Source organism: Lampetra planeri, chromosome 21 (assembly GCF_965212315.1).
Source record: "Lampetra planeri chromosome 21, kcLamPlan1.2.h2, whole genome shotgun sequence".
Classification (NCBI taxonomy): Eukaryota; Metazoa; Chordata; class Hyperoartia; order Petromyzontiformes; family Petromyzontidae; genus Lampetra; species Lampetra planeri.
This window is the reverse complement of record NC_136127.1, coordinates 3,013,529-3,032,377: the sequence shown is the minus strand read 5'-3', so window position 1 is coordinate 3,032,377 and position 18,849 is coordinate 3,013,529. Positions and strand designations below refer to the sequence as shown.

The following is an 18,849-nucleotide window of genomic DNA, read 5'->3' as shown; positions in this document are numbered from 1 at the left end:
AACCTGGGGTGCACGAGACATGGCCAGATGGTTTTTAGAAGGTAAATCAACGAAACACAAATCGAGCACGGGCACGCGAGTGTAATTACTTTGTGTCATCAAACCCTTCCTATTTATTAACATAATTTTTTTTTAACGACTGAGAATCTAAGGGGTGCAAGGTTGCAGTAAAGGTTGAGTACCACTGGTCTAGAGCAATGAACGTGACATTAAATTAACGAGTAAGCTTTCACACTACCGATACTACTCGTAGTTTTTTTTTGGGTTAAATTGACGTGTAGGCGTAATCATTTTTTTTATATAAAACCCTCCAGCAGCCAACAAGAGCCAATCAAATGAAATTGTCACTTCCTGGGCAAATGTCAAACTTACGCTTGCGTTTCAACATCCCTTCTCCAGTATGAAAAATAAATATCGGTGTTACCATTTCGGTTAGAAAGACCATCCTAAGCTCCCGGAAGAACCGTGGGGGCCCCTCATTCACCGTAACTCCTTATTCACCCTAACAGCTTTAGAACACCTGAGTCTGAAACTGAGGAATTGGGAAGTTCACCCAGATCTGGGACCCCTCGTGAATGCCATTCCAAAGACCCCGAGTTTACTTGACTGAGCATGCAATGCGACTGATTCCCACTTCTCCGCCCTCTTTCCCTCTTCCTTCCCTGAAGAAAAGGTATCTGACGCACGTACCACACGTCTGTGTTGGTTATCTGTCCGAGCCGCCTATCCCACAATGCACCACTCACCTGTCGCAGAAGTTGTACACACCTCCCGCCCCGCCCCCGTGTTTGGATCAATCAAAATAAGTTACATAAAAATAGGTTTTACCCTTTCTGGCAAAAAGTCAGGCGTTCTATTTGGGTGTTTGAACATCTTAACGCCTGTTTTATTGCCAGAAAGGCAAAAATCTATTGTTTTTTTTCACACAATAACTTTGACCAAAAAAAAGGGCCCGCAGATATCCATCATTCAGCCGGGTTGAAAACCCAAATCAATTGGCATATTTGCCCAAGCGGCAACTTCCTTCGATTGGCTCAGTCCGAACGGTGGAGGGTTATAAAGTAAAACTAAAATAATGACATTCCATTTCACCGACACGCTAATCTAACCCGAAAAGCAACGGATGATGAAAAACAATGTGACATTGTTACCCTTTTAACTGAGAAACGAAGGCAGGTTGCTGCCACGAAGTTGTGATGGTTCACACACAGGACTTCCCATCCAAAGGTCACCGCATCGCATCGTTCCCATCTCCCCACCCCTACCATCACCCCACCCCCACCATCTCCCCACCATCACCCATGCCTCTGTCCACCCGGCAGTATAAATGGGTGCACCGCAGTTAATTCGATCAGCGGGTCACGGATTGGTGTGGTAAAGTGTGGGTACGCCCACCTCCTTCCAACTATCTAGATATAAAAAACACTTTTATTTACAACTGCTTTTTGTGTTTCATTTGTTGTCCTATCCCCCCCCTGCACCTCCACTTGGCTACGTAGGGTGCGAGAGAAGTTCAACATATTTACATACAACTACATTTCTGCAGAAAACTATTTCCGGTTCCAGAAGTTCAGATCCGCTGATCGATTGTCAAAGCGGTTAGCGGTTTATCTGGGTACCGATTAACAACTTTAACTATAACCCAGAACATGGAACTTCAGTAGGGGCTGTGGATATCTTAGCCGAGTGCCGTAGAGGCACAGGCCATCAGCGCCCATTTTTTACATACTCACAGAATCATCCAGGATAAGTCTTTAGCGCAAGTGGGATCACATTTTACTGTGAAAATTACTTATTTGCGAGTTTATCAGACTGTAAATCATTTGCCAATTTTTTGTTATTGCATCACAGTTTTAGATATGTAAACATAAAGCCCTCTGCCTATGCACTGGAGGATGAGGGGCCTCCCCATGCCGTGCGAAAAGTGGAGGTTGTTTGACCATACTTCACCACGCTGGTTAGTGCGGGTTTGTAAAGGCGTGGGAGAAGAGTAGTAGAGTAAACCCTTGCTAATTCGACACATATGTGACTCTAGGCCTTGCCGATTATCCAATATTCCGCATTATGTACAATAAAAAAAATCCACGTTTGTTTTCCAAACGCTTCACACACCGTACGCATTGACACACGCCCTGCATCAACTCGATCCAAAACTTTGGATTTGTCTCGCAGACTAAGGGATTTATACTTGAAGCCCCTTTCTATTACTTCTTGATGTAGGTGCAGACGACATTTATGAGAGGGTTGGCTTGCACAAGGTAAAGTCCAAAGCGACGGGTCTGCACTGACGCTCACCACGCGCGCCGCCATCAGACCGAGTCGGTGTTTTGGTCGTGGCGCGAGGCGTCGCTCCACGTGTATGCCGAAATTGGACCGTTCGGTACGGCAATTCGGCTCGTGGCGAATTACTAACACACCGTATATATATGCCGAAAGCACAGCCGTGCCGAATGATCCCCAATTACGAATGAACAAAGACCGAAATGACGAGGTGTTACTGTACTGTAGCACAATTTATGTTTCTGTACTGCCTTCGGTTACCCACAATGTTGTCCACCGCCTATAACAACCTGTTGTGCGTGAATGTCGCCCATTCAATCACTATCCATGCTCAACCCTGCTTAGCGCCCGACATATGGCACATTCCGAGTGATTTTATTCATGGGCAGTTTCAGGTCATGGCAGCGCAGTTTGCTTCCAGCGAGTTCGACTGTGCTATTATCCTTGCCTACGTTGAACTTCTTTCGCGCCGTACGTAGCAAACCGTGCTAATCGGAGGTGCTAATTTTATCTGCACCTCCGATTAGCACGGTTGGCTACGTGCGGTGATGTAAGACGTTCAACATACCGTATGGCGAACTTCTTTCACACCATACGTATGAACTTCTTTCACACCGTACGTAGCCAACCGTGCTAATGGGATGTCTAGTGTCGTTGTCTGCATACACACGGTACAGTAATGTTATCCTGGATAATGCTGACAAAACACAGGAGGCTGCTCCTAAGCACACAGCTCTCACCCACACTCAGCCCTCTGTAAGTCACCTGCCAGCGGCTCCGTGACCTCCCCCAGTTCAGTCATCGATACGGAACGATAGAGTTTGGTTGCTTATTAACCCCCCTCCCCCCCAAAGTCGATCTCGTAAGAAGATTCACACAGGCAGACGCAATAACTCGTGAATCTTCTCGAAATTAACTTCGAGAAAACAAGCGGTTCCTCGCCTCATGACTGAACATTGGCTTCCCGTAAAATGTAATGCCCAACGCGCCTGTTGTCGCATCGTGCGACCGACCGTACGCATTACCAGTTCATCAATGAACAGAAGCAGCGATCGCCGGGCTCAATTTCACTACCAGCCTCGCGCGTTAACGTCGGCGCTTAGAGGGCGCGCCGATGTCTAAACCAGGCCCGAGAAGACTTTCACCGACCCGGCGAAGTTACGGGTCGTACAAACATTTCGGGAAAAGGTCTTCCAGCTCGTGTTGGATTGCCACAAAACGAGACGCGTTGCGTTGGTGCTAGACGAGCGTGGCCCTGTTCTCTCGTGGGGCGGCGGTAGCAAGTCGCGTTCATGAAGAACGCCGGCGTTGTTATGGAAAGCCACAGTCCGCGATAAAAACGTGAGATGCGTAATGCAGGCTGAACAAAGACCGAGGCGCGTGGGTAGCATCTCGAAGCATCCAGCAGCATCCCAATGCCTTGTGCGATGCTACGCCGAGGCAGCCGCACGTCCGCTTATTCCTACTCGCACGATGTAGTCCCGTTCGCTCGATCGCGTTATATTAAATTCGCATCCGCATTCTATAAAAAACAAAAGTGTTCCCTAATACATTCATCGCGTTATATCCAATTCGTGTTATGAAAACACTCGTTACTGTAATGCTCGGAGACCAGCTTCAACTTAGCCGAGACTCATCGTCAGGATATTGCCTCATAAACCAAAGCGAGCGATGCGGCCATAAAGCAAGGCTGGGTGAACTAACCACGAGGCACCTGCGAAAAGTAAATATCACTCAGAGCCCCCCCCCCCCCCCCCGTCAGATCACGCAGACTTTGAACCCGCACACTGACGAACGTGAGCCACGTACCTGACATCACGCATCAAGGGCAGGCGGGCCGAGTAACGGCAGGAACCCGTCCAGGTGTGTGGGAATCAGTATGGGCTGGGAGACGGTGGCTGTGACTGTTAAGCCACCGATTGCGAGAGGGCCCCCCCCCCTGCCCCCGCGCTTGCCCCGTGCGTAGCCCCACGCGAGCTGACACCCGGCCACACAGGAGCCGTTGTGCCGTGGACGACGTTAAGGTGGAAATCCGCGGTGTCGAGATGTTAGCTACCTCACCTGGTATACAGGAGGTCGTGGGTTCGATCCTGACCCCGACGCCTGCTGCCGTATATTTGGATTAACGCGTAGGCCTCCGTGACCAATATTATTCAGAGCAAACGTGTTTTGGGTTCGATCGCGTAAGTATAAAATGCGTCGTAACCCTCCACCGCCCGACACAGCTAGTAAGGTTTGTCACGTTAACAAAACGAGCCAATTAGTTACTCCTTCAAGCCCACCGGGGTGTTGGCGAGTAATTCCGCAACATTTACAACTTGAGTACGACCTTTCGCTGCTAATTACATCCAGCATCATCGGAGTTTGTGCACCGTGTGCGCTGCGCGGCAGGTGGCCATCTCACGCGGTGCATTGTAGGTTGGACGATGGTGCAAGTCAACGCTAAGCGATTTAGCTTCTTTGTTTTTGGAACGCTTCTACCGCACAAATTGAGGGAAAAACCTGTACGAAACAGGCCTAGCGCTCGCTTTGCCATCCGATGAGATCGGGCAACAAAATCGTGGTGATTCCATCACCAATGGTGTACTGAAAGATCGGGGCGTGTCCGCCGTCCAGTGCTCACCGAGCTGCATTGGCTTCTGGTTGCACAGCGAACACGTGTTAAGGTCGCGCTCATTACACACAAAGCGCTCACCACAAATGAACCACAACACCCTGCTGCTGATCTCGTCAATGAGCGTAAACCGCCACGCGAACTCCGCTCGTCCTATTTGCAGCGGCTTTTGGCTAACCATCGAACAAAGACGGGTTCAATTCCCAGCTATTTACATCACTGCAAAGTGGGATCCCTGAGGTCGCCTCACCTTACACGTGCCACGAGTCAAGCTCAGCGCCGAGAAGAGGTGGCTGAGGGTGCTGCTGGCCACACCACCCCCCGGCATGTGCCGTGCCAGCCTTACAAGGCACTGGCAAACTGCGCTTTCAGATGCACTTCTGCTGGCCGTCTGGAATGCTCCTCCTTCCGATATTAGGACGCCATCAGAGCTATGCACTTTTAAATGAACTATATTGAAAACTCTATTATTATTTAGAACTGCTTGTTGTCTTTAGTTTGTTGTCCTTACCCGCCCCACGTAGGGTGCGAAAAAAGTTCAACATAAATACACACATACGGGCCCCCACCACCCATCCATTGCCAATCCCCTCGCCCCCTCCCTCCAACTCCCACCGCTAGAAAGCTTTCAAGTCCCACACCCGTTCCCGATTATTCCCGAAGCAAGCACCGCGCCACCAGCCACCGCTCTAACGTCTCCCAGAAGCAGACGAGGCCCGCTCAGCTCCTCGGCCATGAACTACGTTGAGCACAGTGCTTGGGCGGCGAGTCATCTTGATGGCACGCACGGCAGCCATGCCCTCCGTGCGCGTGCCAGCGTGCGCGTCTGCGTATGCCCTGGGGTGTGCGTGTAGCGGCAAGCACGCCGAGCTACGAACCCGGTGGAGCCGAGTTCGATTCCCGTTCACGGCTAACACCAGGGATGATTAACCGAACTGATCATGGGGCCTCTCTTAGGTCAGCCTCAAATGAGTAGCTGGTGCAGTGTGTAAATATTGGCACGAGGGAGACAAAGGTGGCCGGGCGTGGTGCTGGCCACCCACCCTCTCGTGTGCCGTTCCGGCCTTAATTAGGTGCTTGCTAACAGAACTTGCCCCTACAGTCTGTTGAGGCTATACGGGGGGTCTTTGTCTTTGTGCGCCCTGGGGTGCGGTCCCGCGGTGGTTAGCACGCAACCTAAGCTACGCCACTTCAAATAAATTCCCGGCCACGGTTAACATCGGTGGTGATCATCCGAATTGGGCCTGGGCCTCCTCCAGATTTACTCAGCCTGAAGAACCCGTAGCGCGCACACACAACAGCAACGGGGAGGACAAAAGGCGGCTCCCCCCCCGCCCCTTGTGCGGTTCGGGCCACGCCAACAACTTCTCTGTGCGCCACGCCGCCCTTCCCGGCTAACAGCACTTGCCCCGACAGTCCGTGTCGGCTATACGGCGATTTTGTCATTGCGCGTGTGGCGGTTGCACGGCAACACCCCCCCCCTCCACAACTATCGTCGCCCCCCCCACACGTATCTCTCCCCCCCCCACACCTATCTCCCCCCCCCCCCCACACCTATCTCCCCCCCCCCCACACCTATCTCCGCCCCCCCCCACACTTATCTCCGCCCCCCCCCACACTTATCTCCGCCCCCCCCCACACTTATCTCCGCCCCCCCCCCACACTTATCTCCGCCCCCCCCCCCACACCTATCTCCGCCCCCCCCCCACACCTCCCCCCCCCCACCTATCTCCGCCCCCCCCCCACACTTATCTCCGCCCCCCCCCCACACCTATCTCCGCCCCCCCCACACCTATCTCCGCCCCTCCCCACACCTCCCCCCCCCCCACCTATCTCCCCCCCCCCCCACACCTATCTCCCCCCCCCCCCACACCTATCTGCCCCCCCCCACGCCATCCGCACCTGTTTGGACTTGAAAGGCCAAAGTCAGCTCGCAGTGCTGACAGCAGCCACGGTGGGACTCGGTGCCGCGGGGGCTGGAGGGAACGTACCGGAGCGATTCCACAACACTCGCCTGGGCACGATCGAGGCGGAGGTGGGGGGGGGCGGATTTTAAAAGTGCCGCTGTAACCCCGCGATGAATGCTCTCGCGCTTATCAATAATGATAATGTACAGTAAAACCTCGTTATTTCGGGATTTGATCATTCCTGAATGGGGATCACTCGGCACGAGCCGAACTGCCGTACCGAACGACCAAAACACCGACTCAGTCTGGTGACGGCGTGCATGGTGAGCGTCAGTGCAGACCCGTCGCTTTGGACTTTAACTTGTTTGTGCACTCTGTGTAAGCCAACCCTCTCATAAATGTCGTCTACACCTACATCAAGCAGTAATAGAAAGGGACTGAAATATAAATCCCTTAGTCTGCGAGACAAATCCAAGGTTCTGGATAGAGTTGATGCAGGGCGTGTGTCAATGCGTAGGGCGTGTGAAGCGCTTGGAAAATAAATTTGGCAAAAAATAAATATGGGGGCAGGAGGCACTGGGGAGGACAGTCGTAAAAAATTCGGAATATTGGATAATTCGGCAAGCCCAGAGCCCCATGTGTGTCGAATTAACAAGGGTTGACTGTAGTTGTAAGGTGCCTTAATGTCTCAAGGCACCTTGTAAGAATAGGGAAAGGGCCAAGAGAGACGGAGAAGCTAAATAGAATAAACTAAACACAATAAACTGACTTAAGAAGATGTGGATTTTAAGACGAGATTTAAAAGTATCCACATTATCAGATGAACGGAATTTCCAACGGTAGGGAATTCCACAACCGTGGCGCAGATTAAGTAAATGCCCGTTCAATTCAGTTGCTTCGATGAGCAGTAATTATCTGCGGACTAAAATATAATACGGATGTAGCAGAGTATAAATGCTGTTACAATATATTACTATTGTCTATTTAATTCACTTATTTCTACACTGCTAACCTTTGTCGGCGCAATAATTGTGATCATTACAGATTTGACGTGGCTTAATAAAGGAATTGCTTCGATGACAATAACTTCTCTTCCTGATATTATCTATGGCCACGGACAGGTTCTGACGGCACTGCCCCTAACCGTTGCGCCACCACTCCAACGTCAAACACAATATAAATGCGCATTTACTCCTGCTGAAATGAAACTGTGCACGTGAATATTTGCCACAGCCTACGCTCCCCCACTGCTCTAACTGCTCCGATTACGGCCGCACGAAACTTCTGTTTAAATTGTTCACCTACGCAGAGCGAGGGGCGAAGACTTTTTATTCCCTCTCGAAGCAATCGCGGAATGACCCAGCGCGATGAGTGAGGAGCATCTGATGGCACCGTGTAACATCTTTTTTTTTCCTGGGTAGTAAGTGTTATTTCCTAATTGCTTATGCCTCAAAAGTACATACAATGGCTATTATTCCCCACCAACTTTGCTCAGCACTGAATCTATCTGGAATGTTTTTGAAAAACAGGTAAACTTCAAAATATCACTGTCCTGGTCACAAAAGCAAAAATTTTGGGGAATAATAGCCATTTTTTGTACTTTTTAAGCATAAGCAATTATGAAATAATACTCACTACCCAGGATAAAAAATTGTGTCACATAGTGTGATTAAAGCAGGACGTGTGAAGATATTTTCGATATATGAAGCTTATAGCGGGACCCCAGGGTCCCATAAGCCCCTGCCTCTCGCATCAACTGCATTGCGACGTCATGTTACGTCTGTTGAAGGCGAACGACACGGCGATCTATTCCTCTCGACGAGCTCTACACGACGCGCTAATCAAAGTTTCGCTTGTTCAGCTCTTCTGCGCATTCGTCCTCGCTACGCTTGGACGACACGACAACAGAATAATCCGCGCCAGGTGGGTCGCGGCGTTTATATGCGCGGTGGGACGGAGTCGGCAAAAATAGATTAATTAATTACGATTTCGACTTCCGTTTATTCGGGACCCTGGGGTCGCGCCATAAGGTTATATAAAATATATAAATAGAGATTGTATTTATTTCAGCAGGAAGGGCCCAATGAGCTGCTGGGCTCCATATCATAGGCATCTTGCGATGGTACAGACGTTATGCAGTTGCAGGTTCTCGAGCGGCAAGAGCGTGCTTACATCGGTCGTGATGCAAACGGCGAGTATCAGCACGCTCGTGACATGTCACCGACGTATGTTGAACTTCTTTCGCAACGTACACTGCCGACCTTGCTCATCGGAGGCGCATTACATTCTTCACGAACAAAAACAAAGGAAATGAAACCAGGAGATAATTGAACAAAGATAAAACACGATGAGTAACCGGGAAAGCCTAAGTACGATCCACACACACACACTCGGGCTCAACTTGTCGCAGGCACGTCTGTGAAAGGAGCTTGACTTGCAGCAGTTGAACGGAGGCCTCTCGGCAACGATCATCGACATTCCGAATTCAACGCGACAGCTGTCGCTCAGCAAACCCGGACGACCCACGCACGGGTGTTGGAGGAGGAGGCTGCTGTACATTTCCACGCGATAAGAAGTCACTTCGTTGAGCTACCATTTTCGATGGCCAGGTCGCCATCTGAAAAAGAGCTACGTAGCTCAGTGGGGCCTTACCTGGTAAATTTTAAAACATTGTTTAGTTTAGTTCTCGTCGCGCGTGCCAAGCGCGGAGGTTTTGTTCGAATCTCCAGAGAGGTGGTGGTGACGGCCGCGTGGTTCAGGGGTCAGAGCACTAAGACAGCACGGCGAATATCCTGGGTTTGAATCCAGGTGTCACCCGCCCGCAGTTGAACAGGGCTCTCCCGGGCGGAGCGGGTTGATGGTTTCAGCTCGGTCACCAAAAAAAGTTCTGACTTTGTGGATTTTTTACAGAAAGGATACATAGCTCTGTGGGCCTTACTTAGTAAAATAAAAAACATAGTTTGCAGTTCAGTTGTCGGCTGCGCTGGGTGCGGGCGTACCAGGCTGGGCGGCGTATGAGACGGCGCTGGCGGCGGTGGTGCCAGCGCGTGCCGACTGCACGGCTCCCGACAACGAGGAGGTGGTGGCGGCGGCGTCCTCCCGTGTGACGCTGCGGTGCAGCAGCTCCGTGAGCGACGCGATCTGCCTCTCCATCGACTCCATGCGCTCCCTGCCGCGGAAAAAAGACAAAGATCCCCCCCCTATAGCCTTAACAGACTGTTGGGGCAAGTGCTGTTCAATCACTATTTTTATTTTGCCAGGTAAGGCCCACAGCCTACATAGCTCTTTTTCAACGAAGTAGCTTATCATGTCGAAATTTATAGCAGCCAAATACTGTAAACCAAAAAAATTGGACGCAACCACGGGGAGAGAGGCACCTCAAACTCCAAACATACAGCAGGCGTCAGGGTCGTGATCGAACCCACGACCTCCTGTATACCAGGCGAGGTAGTTAACATCTCCTAGCCGCCGTGGCGCCCTCTCTTCCCCGCCACGAACCGAACCTCCAGGGAGAATGGGGGGGGGGGGGGTGATGTGGTGGGACGGGGGGCAGGGGGTGGGGCTCTCCCCCGGTGCCCCGGGCCGCGCCGCTCACCGCGTCTCCCTGTCATCGACGTGGCCGATGGGCCTGAACGGCGTGACGGTGCCAGTGTCGGAGGAGCCCACCGACACCTTCCGTCGCTGCTGCTCGGGGGGCAGCGTCGCGGTGGCGGTGGCCCCCCACGCCGGCGGCCAGCGCCGCCCGGCGCCGAAGTCGGGCTCGTCCAGCGCGATGGGCACCACGGTGCGCGGGGCGAGCGACGCCTGCAGGGCGTGCAGCGACGCGGGCGGCGTACGCGACCGCGCGTGCTGCTGGTGGTGGTGCTGGTGGCCGCCGCCACCGCCGTCGTGGCCGCGCCACTGGGACGAGCCGGCGTAGGCGCGCGGCAACGCCGAGTCGTCCCACGGGCCCGAGCGGCCGCCGCGGTCGCCGGCCGAGTAGGAGGAGGCGACGGCGTGGCCCGATGCCGCCAGGCTGTAGCGGCCGCCCCCACCTCCTCCACCTCCGACGGTGCCGACGAGTGCCTGCGGTGGGACAATGGGTCAAGGCACAGCCCTGCAATGACTCGCCCCCCCCACGTCCCTCGTCGTCCTCCCCACCCCCCACCCCCCGCACCTCCGTTAAGCACAGTTGGCCACGTCCGGTGCGAAAGAAGTGAAAGATACGTACTGCCGGTGGAAGGGCCTCCCCCGCTAGAGGGAGCTCGGAAGCCACCTCGACAGAATACTTTGGGGCCTACTTTTTGACACCGGCCCGACATCTGGGACGAGGTGGGAGGACCCATGCTTCGCCCCACCGCAAGAACCATCGGCTCGCCGTGGGGTGCTCGCTTACACCGCCGGGGTGGAGCAAGCGGGGAGGTTTGGGAAACTCGCCGCGTCGCTTCCACCGCCGATGCCACGCCGGGAGATAAAAAAACAACTCCACCGTTGCGCACTGCCATTTTTGGTCTTCGTCAGCGCACCACAGCTTAGAATAACATCTCAGCCTGTATCGTAATTCAGACTTGGAGGTGGCGAGATGTTAACTACCTCGCCTGGTATACAGAAGGTCGTGGGTTTGATTACGACCCCTGACGCCTGCTGTGTATTTGAAGCTTGCGTGTCTCTCTCCCCGTGGTCGCGTGGAATTTTCTCCGGGTCCTCTGGTTTTTAGGGTGCCTTATACATATCCCAGTGAGAAAAATGTTGCGCATAGAGGAAAACAACCTGATGAGGCAAGCAGTGATGAGAAGGAAACTGGTACCATTTGTAGCATGGACAACAACAGGAAAATTAAAAGCGTGTTTCTTCAGAAGAATGGAAGGATCCGGAAAGAGAGGAAGACCTCACAGAGAATGGCTTGATGACGACGAGGCCACTACCTGAGCCATATTGGCACTAAGACAGAGGAGGAAAGTGGAAACAACAAATGACGAAATGCACAGTGGACACCAACGAGGCTACCTGCCCATGTCGTCGTCACGATCCAACACGAACCCAAACCCATAGCAAACGTCGCCGCGAGAAAAATCGGCCTGCGCAAAACGCTGCTTGCCCGAGGTTCGCAGCCGTGGAAATCTCCGGAAGGGGCGGGGGAGCGGGGGGGCGGGGGCTGGTGGGGGGTGGGGCGGTGGGGCGGTGGGGGTGGTTGCTGACCTGCGGGTAGTGCAGGGAGCGGGGGTAGCGGGGGCTGGTGGGGGGTGGGGCGGTGGGAGTGGTTGCTGACCTGCGGGTAGTGCAGGGAGCGGGGGGGCGGGGGCTGGCGGGGGGTGGTGCGGTGGGGGTGGTTGCTGACCTGCGGGTAGTGCAGGGAGCGGGGGAGCGGGGGCTGGCGGGGGGTGGGGCGGTGGGGGTGGTTGCTGACCTGCGGGTAGTGCAGGGAGCGGGGGCTGGCGGGGGCAGTGGGGGGTGGTGCGGTGGGGGTGGTTGCTGACCTGCGGGTAGTGCAGGGAGCGGGGGCTGGCGGGGGCAGTGGGGGGTGGTGCGGTGGGGGTGGTTGCCGACCTGCGGGTAGTGCAGGGAGTGGGGTAGCGGGGGCTGGTGGGGGGGTGGGGCGGTGGGGGTGGTTGCTGACCTGCGGGTAGTGCAGGGTGCCGGCGTCGCTGCGCACCAGCAGCACGTCGCGATTGCGCAAGTCCTCGTCGGGGCGGACGTCGCGCCGCTCCAGGATGGAGCCGAGCGCCGCCACGGACGAGGTGGAGGCCGTCGGCGACGGCGGCCCGAAGAAGGCGGCCGCCGGGGAGAAGGCGCTCGGGCCCTGGATGCCCGAGATGAATCCGGCGACGGCGGAGGACTGCTGCAGCTGCTGCAGCTGCTGCTGCTGCTGCTGCAGCTGCTGCTGCCGCTGCTGCAGCGAGTAGTGGCGCTGAGCGGGGGACTGCGGCACGGTTGGCGTGGCGGAGCCGGAGAGGGAGCCGTGTCGGTAGCCGCCGACGCTGTGCGAGCGTCGCGCCGACTCCTCCTGGGCAAGGGAAGATGACAAGACGGTTAAAGAATGGAATGAAAGTCAGAAGTGCCCGGCTGCTATTAAAACGATTTTAACTTTTTTTTATTTTAACAGGAAAGGCCCACGGAGCTATGTAGATCTTTTTCAGAAGCCATCTGGCTATCACAAATCATAGCAGCTCAAATACGTGGCTTATCATATGTGCAAATGTATAGCAGCCAAATACTCTAAAGGCATGTTTCTAAACGTGGAGGGAAAAAAACGGAGGACCTAGAGAAAAATCCACGTGACCACGGGCAAAACATGCAAACTCCAGACATACAGTAGGCATCAGGGTGGGGATTTAACCCATGATCTCCTGTATACCGGGTGAGGGAGATAACATCTCGCCACTACGGCATCCCGGCTAATGCCGTGGCCAACGGGGCCAGTGCAGAGAAGCGAGAATCCCTGCTGGTCACGTGACTACGATACTTGGTCGACTCTTCTCAGCACAGTGGCAGTTAGTGGTATAGGAAATAGTTTCAAGTACACATTTGTTTTGTGTAACCAGGCGAGAGCTCCAGATGCTAGGATGAGTCTCGTTCGCAAGAGAGACGCAGGTCATAAAAATGACAAAATTCTAGATTTGAAGCTTTCGGAACTGCAAAGATTCATATTCTTAGGTTTTGTTTTTTTTTTCGGTAAAGTCACGTCGGTAAAAATGTTTTTAATTAAAATTAATAAAAGTAAAATAAAAATAAAAATCATGACGTTTCGGAGGCAACACAAGCTTCCGTCTTCAGGTGGAACCGTCACAGCACGATAGCTGTATCAAGTCTTACTTGATACAGCAATCGTGCTGTGACGGTTCCACCTGAAGATTGCTGTATCAAGTCTTACTTGATACAGCTATCGTGCTGTGACGGTTCCACCTGAAGACGGAAGCTTGTGTTGCCTCCAAAACGTCGTGATTTTTATTTTATTTTTATTTTACTTTTTATTAATTTAAATTTTCATTTTTTTTACCTACGTGACTTTACCGAAAAAAGAATGACAAAAGCCAAACGGCAATGATGTAAATAGAAATGAAAACAAAAACAACTGCACGACGGAAGGAATCGGACAAAATTGCTAATATAAATCGATGTTAAATGAAGGTGAAATATATTATGTTTGCTGCAGTGGAAACCGGATCGGGCAGATTATCTCCCGGCTGATGACAGCGCAAATTACAACTGGCTGTCATAGCCTGTATAGGGCGGCCAAAGTACGAATCAGTCAACAAACAAGGATCTATATATTCTAGATTCGAAGCTTTCGTGACTGCAAGGATTCATACTCTTAGGTCCTTTCGGTAAAGTCACGTAGGTAAAAAATTATAATAAAATAAAATAATAATAAATGAAAACAACTAAATTACACACGTGATTTTACTGGAGCAGTTACACCTGATGACGAAGGCTTGTGTTGCTTCCGAAACGTCGTGATTTAATTGAGTTATTTTCATTTATTATTATTATTTTATTATTTTGTACCTACGTGACTTTACCGAAAGGACCTAAGAGTAAGGATCTATATATATCAAATAAATAAAGGCTAAATGCAATTAGAGAGGATGATGCAAGCATCCAAATGTGATGAACATCAAACAACACATGAACGATGAAAACTATAATACCACCTTGATTTGAAGCTTTCGTGACTGCAGGAATCCATTCTTTCTGGTTCTTTCGCTAAAGTCACGGAGATAGAAAAAAATAACAAAACAAAACGCGACGTTTCGGTCGCAACACAAGCGTCCGTCTTCAGGTGGACGCTTCTGTTGCGACCGAAACGTCACGTTTTCTTTTGTTATTTTTTCTACCTACGTGACTTTACCGAAAGAACCAGAGTAATATTAATACTGCTCTTTTACAAACTTCATTCGAAACGCAACCCATCTTTCTGCAGCTCTCAAAAGCTAAGCGGGGGGGGGGAGGGTGGGGGGAGTTCATCCTGGTAACAATTCGACGTGCGAGCGGCACACGTAACACGGCTGCAGCAATAGCCCAGGGCACCGTCAGCCTGCCCCCCTAGTCCGTTCGCACCTGACCCCGGGGGGCATGTCATTGGCGTTCCGCACGGTTTCTCCTATCGACGCGGCAGTAGCTGCGTATTCCTGAAGAACACCGCGTTACGGCAAAAATCGCGGTGCAATAAGTGCGGTACGGGGTAAAAGCATGCTCCACGCACGAACACGTCAGATGCGTACGCGGGCTCAACAAAGACTGAGGGCGCCGTGGGTAGCGTCTAGAAGCATCCAGCAGCATCCCACCTTGTGTGACGAAGCTACGCCGAGGCAGCCGCGCGACCGCCCATTCCTTCTCAGCGGCGTCAGATCCAAGTCCCATCCCCATTATAAACAGATGTGTTCCCCGATACACTCATCGCGTTATATCCAATTGGCGTGATGAAACAACTCGCGTTATAGGAGAACAGACCTGTATTGGGCTCTTAAATAAATAATAAAAACATCGCTCGTGCACATGTCCGCTGTGATGGTCTCTCAACGCTTACCCACATGTCTCCTCCGTTCACCGCCTGGGGCTGTCTGCTGACGGGGGCCCTGAAACCGACCTTCAGGGTGGCCTTGTTTGTTATCTCCCTGGAACATTGAGATGATAATCGGACAGGACGATCAGTGCGACTGGATTAAACGTGCCAGTAAAAAAAAAACGCGTGTAGAACATGCGTCGGGTGTGATGTTCACTGTATAAATGCATACCGTGTAGATTTGACACGTGAGTGTGTGCGTGCGTGCGTTATGTGTTGGTCATGCAAGGCATTAATCCTGGATAACCGGGTGAAATTTTTGTTTAATATATAATCAGAAACAGAATATTTATTTATACTGAAGGAATCCGATGAGCTATAAAGCTCTTTTTCACAGATGTCCAGTAGAGGTGGGTAAGAACGTCACAACAACAACCAATGAAACGATTATAGTAGTGCAAAGTACAACAAAGGTAAACAAATCAACAAACACATACAAATAAAACTAAACCATCCCTACCCTACCAGACGAAGCCCCACTGAGGCATTCACTTACTTTTCAGAAGCGACCTGGCCACAAATGATAGCTCAACAAAGTGTCTTGTAATGAAATTTGGACATTTATAGCAGCAAAATGATCGAAACACCCTAAACGCACGTTTCTAAACGTGGAGGGGAAAACCGGACGACCCGGAGAAGCCAATCCAATATATATATTACCCGCTCTGGACGTGCGGATCACAAACACGGACACCGACAAAGCAAATGGACACATTGGCAAAGAACAAAAGCCAAGGACTGCGCAGAGCAGCAAAGGAAACGGTGCACGCGGTTACGACGCTGAGAGACGCCAAGAGGGCCACGAAGATTGGAGGAAGCGGATCTCACAGAACTACTTCCGAGTGACCCTCTGATCCACCCACCCAGCCGCATGGTAACATTTGTCACTGGGCAGTCAAACCGATGTTTTTAATTCTCAAGAGACGGTTTATCATCCAATAAAGTTAAAAAGCCCAATTTATCATGCTGGGTGGTTGTGCTGAAAAGCAGCCAGAGACCACCAACTGACTTGACATGAGAATCCAAGTTTATTCAATTCCTGTCGAACAGCCAGTTTGAGTTTCATCCATTTCCAACATTAACCTTTCAAATCCGTTCTGCCGTTTATGTTAATTATGGTGAGACAGTGCTATGTAAAACAACATTTTCTTAAATAAATATGATGCCCACGTTGCAGCATGAAAGTCAACGGACTGGCTGGACTTGACAACCAGGTTCAATCGTAGGCGGCTGACACCCAGATCCTAACCCAGTGTCACCACTACTGTGACACCCAGATCCTCCCCCAGAGCGTTACCGGTGCCGTGACACCCAGATCCTCACCCAGAATGTCACCAGTACCAGGCTTGCCAGAATTGTCCCATGAGCCACATGTATGTTGAACTTCTATTGCACCATACATAACCAACCGTGCCAAATCGGAGGACGTGTGGGAAGGACAACAAACTAAACACAAAAAGCAGTTCCAAAACAAATGAGTTTTCAATCGAGATTTGTAGACTGAGACGAGCACATCAACTCTGCGGCTCCCAAGCCACTTAAAAAGTTAGAAACCTCCCCAACTCGGAAGGATCAACGGGATGACGGTTTTGGAGGGAACCGCCGTGCCTACCGCAGGTCGGAGAGGAGGCGGAACGTGGCGGTGGACCCAGCGTCGCGCAGGAGAAAGGCGGCGTCCGGGGCCTCCAGCGCGGCCATGCTGAGCATGTCCGGGAAGGCCTTGACGAAGAGGGCGCGCACCGTGTCCAGCGTGGTCACCGCGTTGGGCATCACGGTCTGCCGGGTCTCCCCGCCGTAGTGCAGGAACAGCACGCCTGCACGAACCCGAAACAAACACACACACACAGATTCGTCTCCGCTCGCACGGCCGGCCGGGTTGTCTTGCCGCGCGGCCCAGAGGATTATTTTAATATTATTGTATCATTATTTTAGTACTATACTTTTTATTATATATTTTTCCTACTGTAGTACCCGAGCAGCACCGCTGACGTCACACGCAATGAACGAGTCTAGTGGATTTTTATATATATAAGATGAATGAGGAACCCCGCCACCCTGGCTCTGCTTGGCCCCCCAACCAAGCCAGATTCATGTATCTCTTCATTAAAAAAAAAGAAAATTCAATTTAATCAAATATATCGCCGGGAAATTCCTTCCAGATGGAACACCCAAAATAGGCGAGTTGAGACGTGGTTAAACGACGCAGCCTAGGAACTGCTTGTGCCCCGAGCCAGATGCAGATCTCTCGCGAGAACAGCGCAATCACGGCTCAGTTCTGGCTCAGTACAAAAAAAAGAGCCCCAGTGGAAAACCACCCCGTGCCACGAGGGCCTCGCGCTGGCCTGACTCGAATGTGCCAGTGGAAGCGGGGTAAACGATGTCCTGCGTGGCCCGCATGGACCGTTGAGGCAAGTGCTTTATAAGCGAGCACCTACGAAGGTCGGCACGGGGCAGGCACAAAAAGGGTGGTGTGGGCAGCGACAATCTTGGCCCCCCTTAGCGGTGATGATGATTTACACACTGCACCAGGAGCTCATTTAGGATCGAGTCAGTCTTGAGGGGGGGGCTCAGGAGGCCCATTTCATTGACGCGGGAAGGAAAGGTGGAAAATGGGCTCAGCCAATCCCTCTGTGAGCGAGCCGTTTGCTTCAAACACAGAGCACACCGAGCCAAAATGACGTCAGGTACTCAGAATTCAGGCCGAGTTGACCTAGGGGCGAGTGGGTATCTCGGAAGCCAAGCAGGGCCTGAGCCTGAACCACCACGCAGTACGGAGAGCACAGAAAAGCACAGACACAGCAGCGATCGTCCCTGTGCCCCCCATGTCGATGCTCCCCTCCACTGCTCCCAACCAAATAGGTTGATCGCGTCAGCATGAACACGTGACCAGGGTCAATGGTGCCCGGCTGCTAAGGACGGCGGTGGCGGCGACCGTGGCAGGAGCTAGCGGAGGTAGGAAGACGGCGAGCTGACGGGACGTCGAACGTCGTCAAACGCCCGACGGGATGGAAGCCGCCTCACTTGAAAGAGCGCGGCGACGGACAAGAGAGAAGTGGAGAGACGCGGCAAGGAGATGTCGGTGAAGGGAAGCGGTCCGTGCGGCCCCACAACGGCTCAATAGGCCAAGGGGACTGGGAGAGGAACACGGCAGAAGCCGCACGAGAATGTCCTCCGCCGGACGGTGGCGGCCGGCGTGCCACTCGTCCAGGCTTCCCAGGAGAGTCGGGCCGGCAAATGTCGAGCCCTGGAGTGGAGCGTCGCCGACGTCGCCTTCTCGGTGAGGGCACGCCCGCCGAACCCGGCACGCCCGCAGAACCCGGCGGGCGACTCAATGTGATGGGCTCACACAGTGACGACGTCAACTTCACTCCCCATCAATTTAAGACAGGAAGCAGGAAGACTTCTTCACAATTCCGGCTAATCGCCTGATGAAGCTGCTTGTTGTAGTCATTGGCGAAACGTCACAGTACTTGAGAATTGTAAATTCTGTGGGTTTACTCTCTCAT

The 18,849-nt window shown here is 52.4% G+C and overlaps 1 protein-coding gene across 1 annotated transcript in view; it reads right to left on the bottom strand.

Annotated features, from left to right (window-relative positions):
- Positions 1-18,849, bottom strand: part of LOC144724779 (uncharacterized) — a 146,952-nt gene that overhangs the window by 46,477 nt on the left and 81,626 nt on the right. Inside the window, exons 5-9 of the mRNA XM_078604166.1 lie at positions 16,956-17,157; positions 15,308-15,395; positions 12,398-12,784; positions 10,397-10,866; positions 9,801-9,970 (exon numbers count right to left, since the gene is read on the bottom strand). Of these exons, the coding sequence (XP_078460292.1) occupies positions 9,801-9,970; positions 10,397-10,866; positions 12,398-12,784; positions 15,308-15,395; positions 16,956-17,157 (1,317 nt within the window). The remainder of the gene's footprint in view (positions 1-9,800; positions 9,971-10,396; positions 10,867-12,397; positions 12,785-15,307; positions 15,396-16,955; positions 17,158-18,849) is intronic.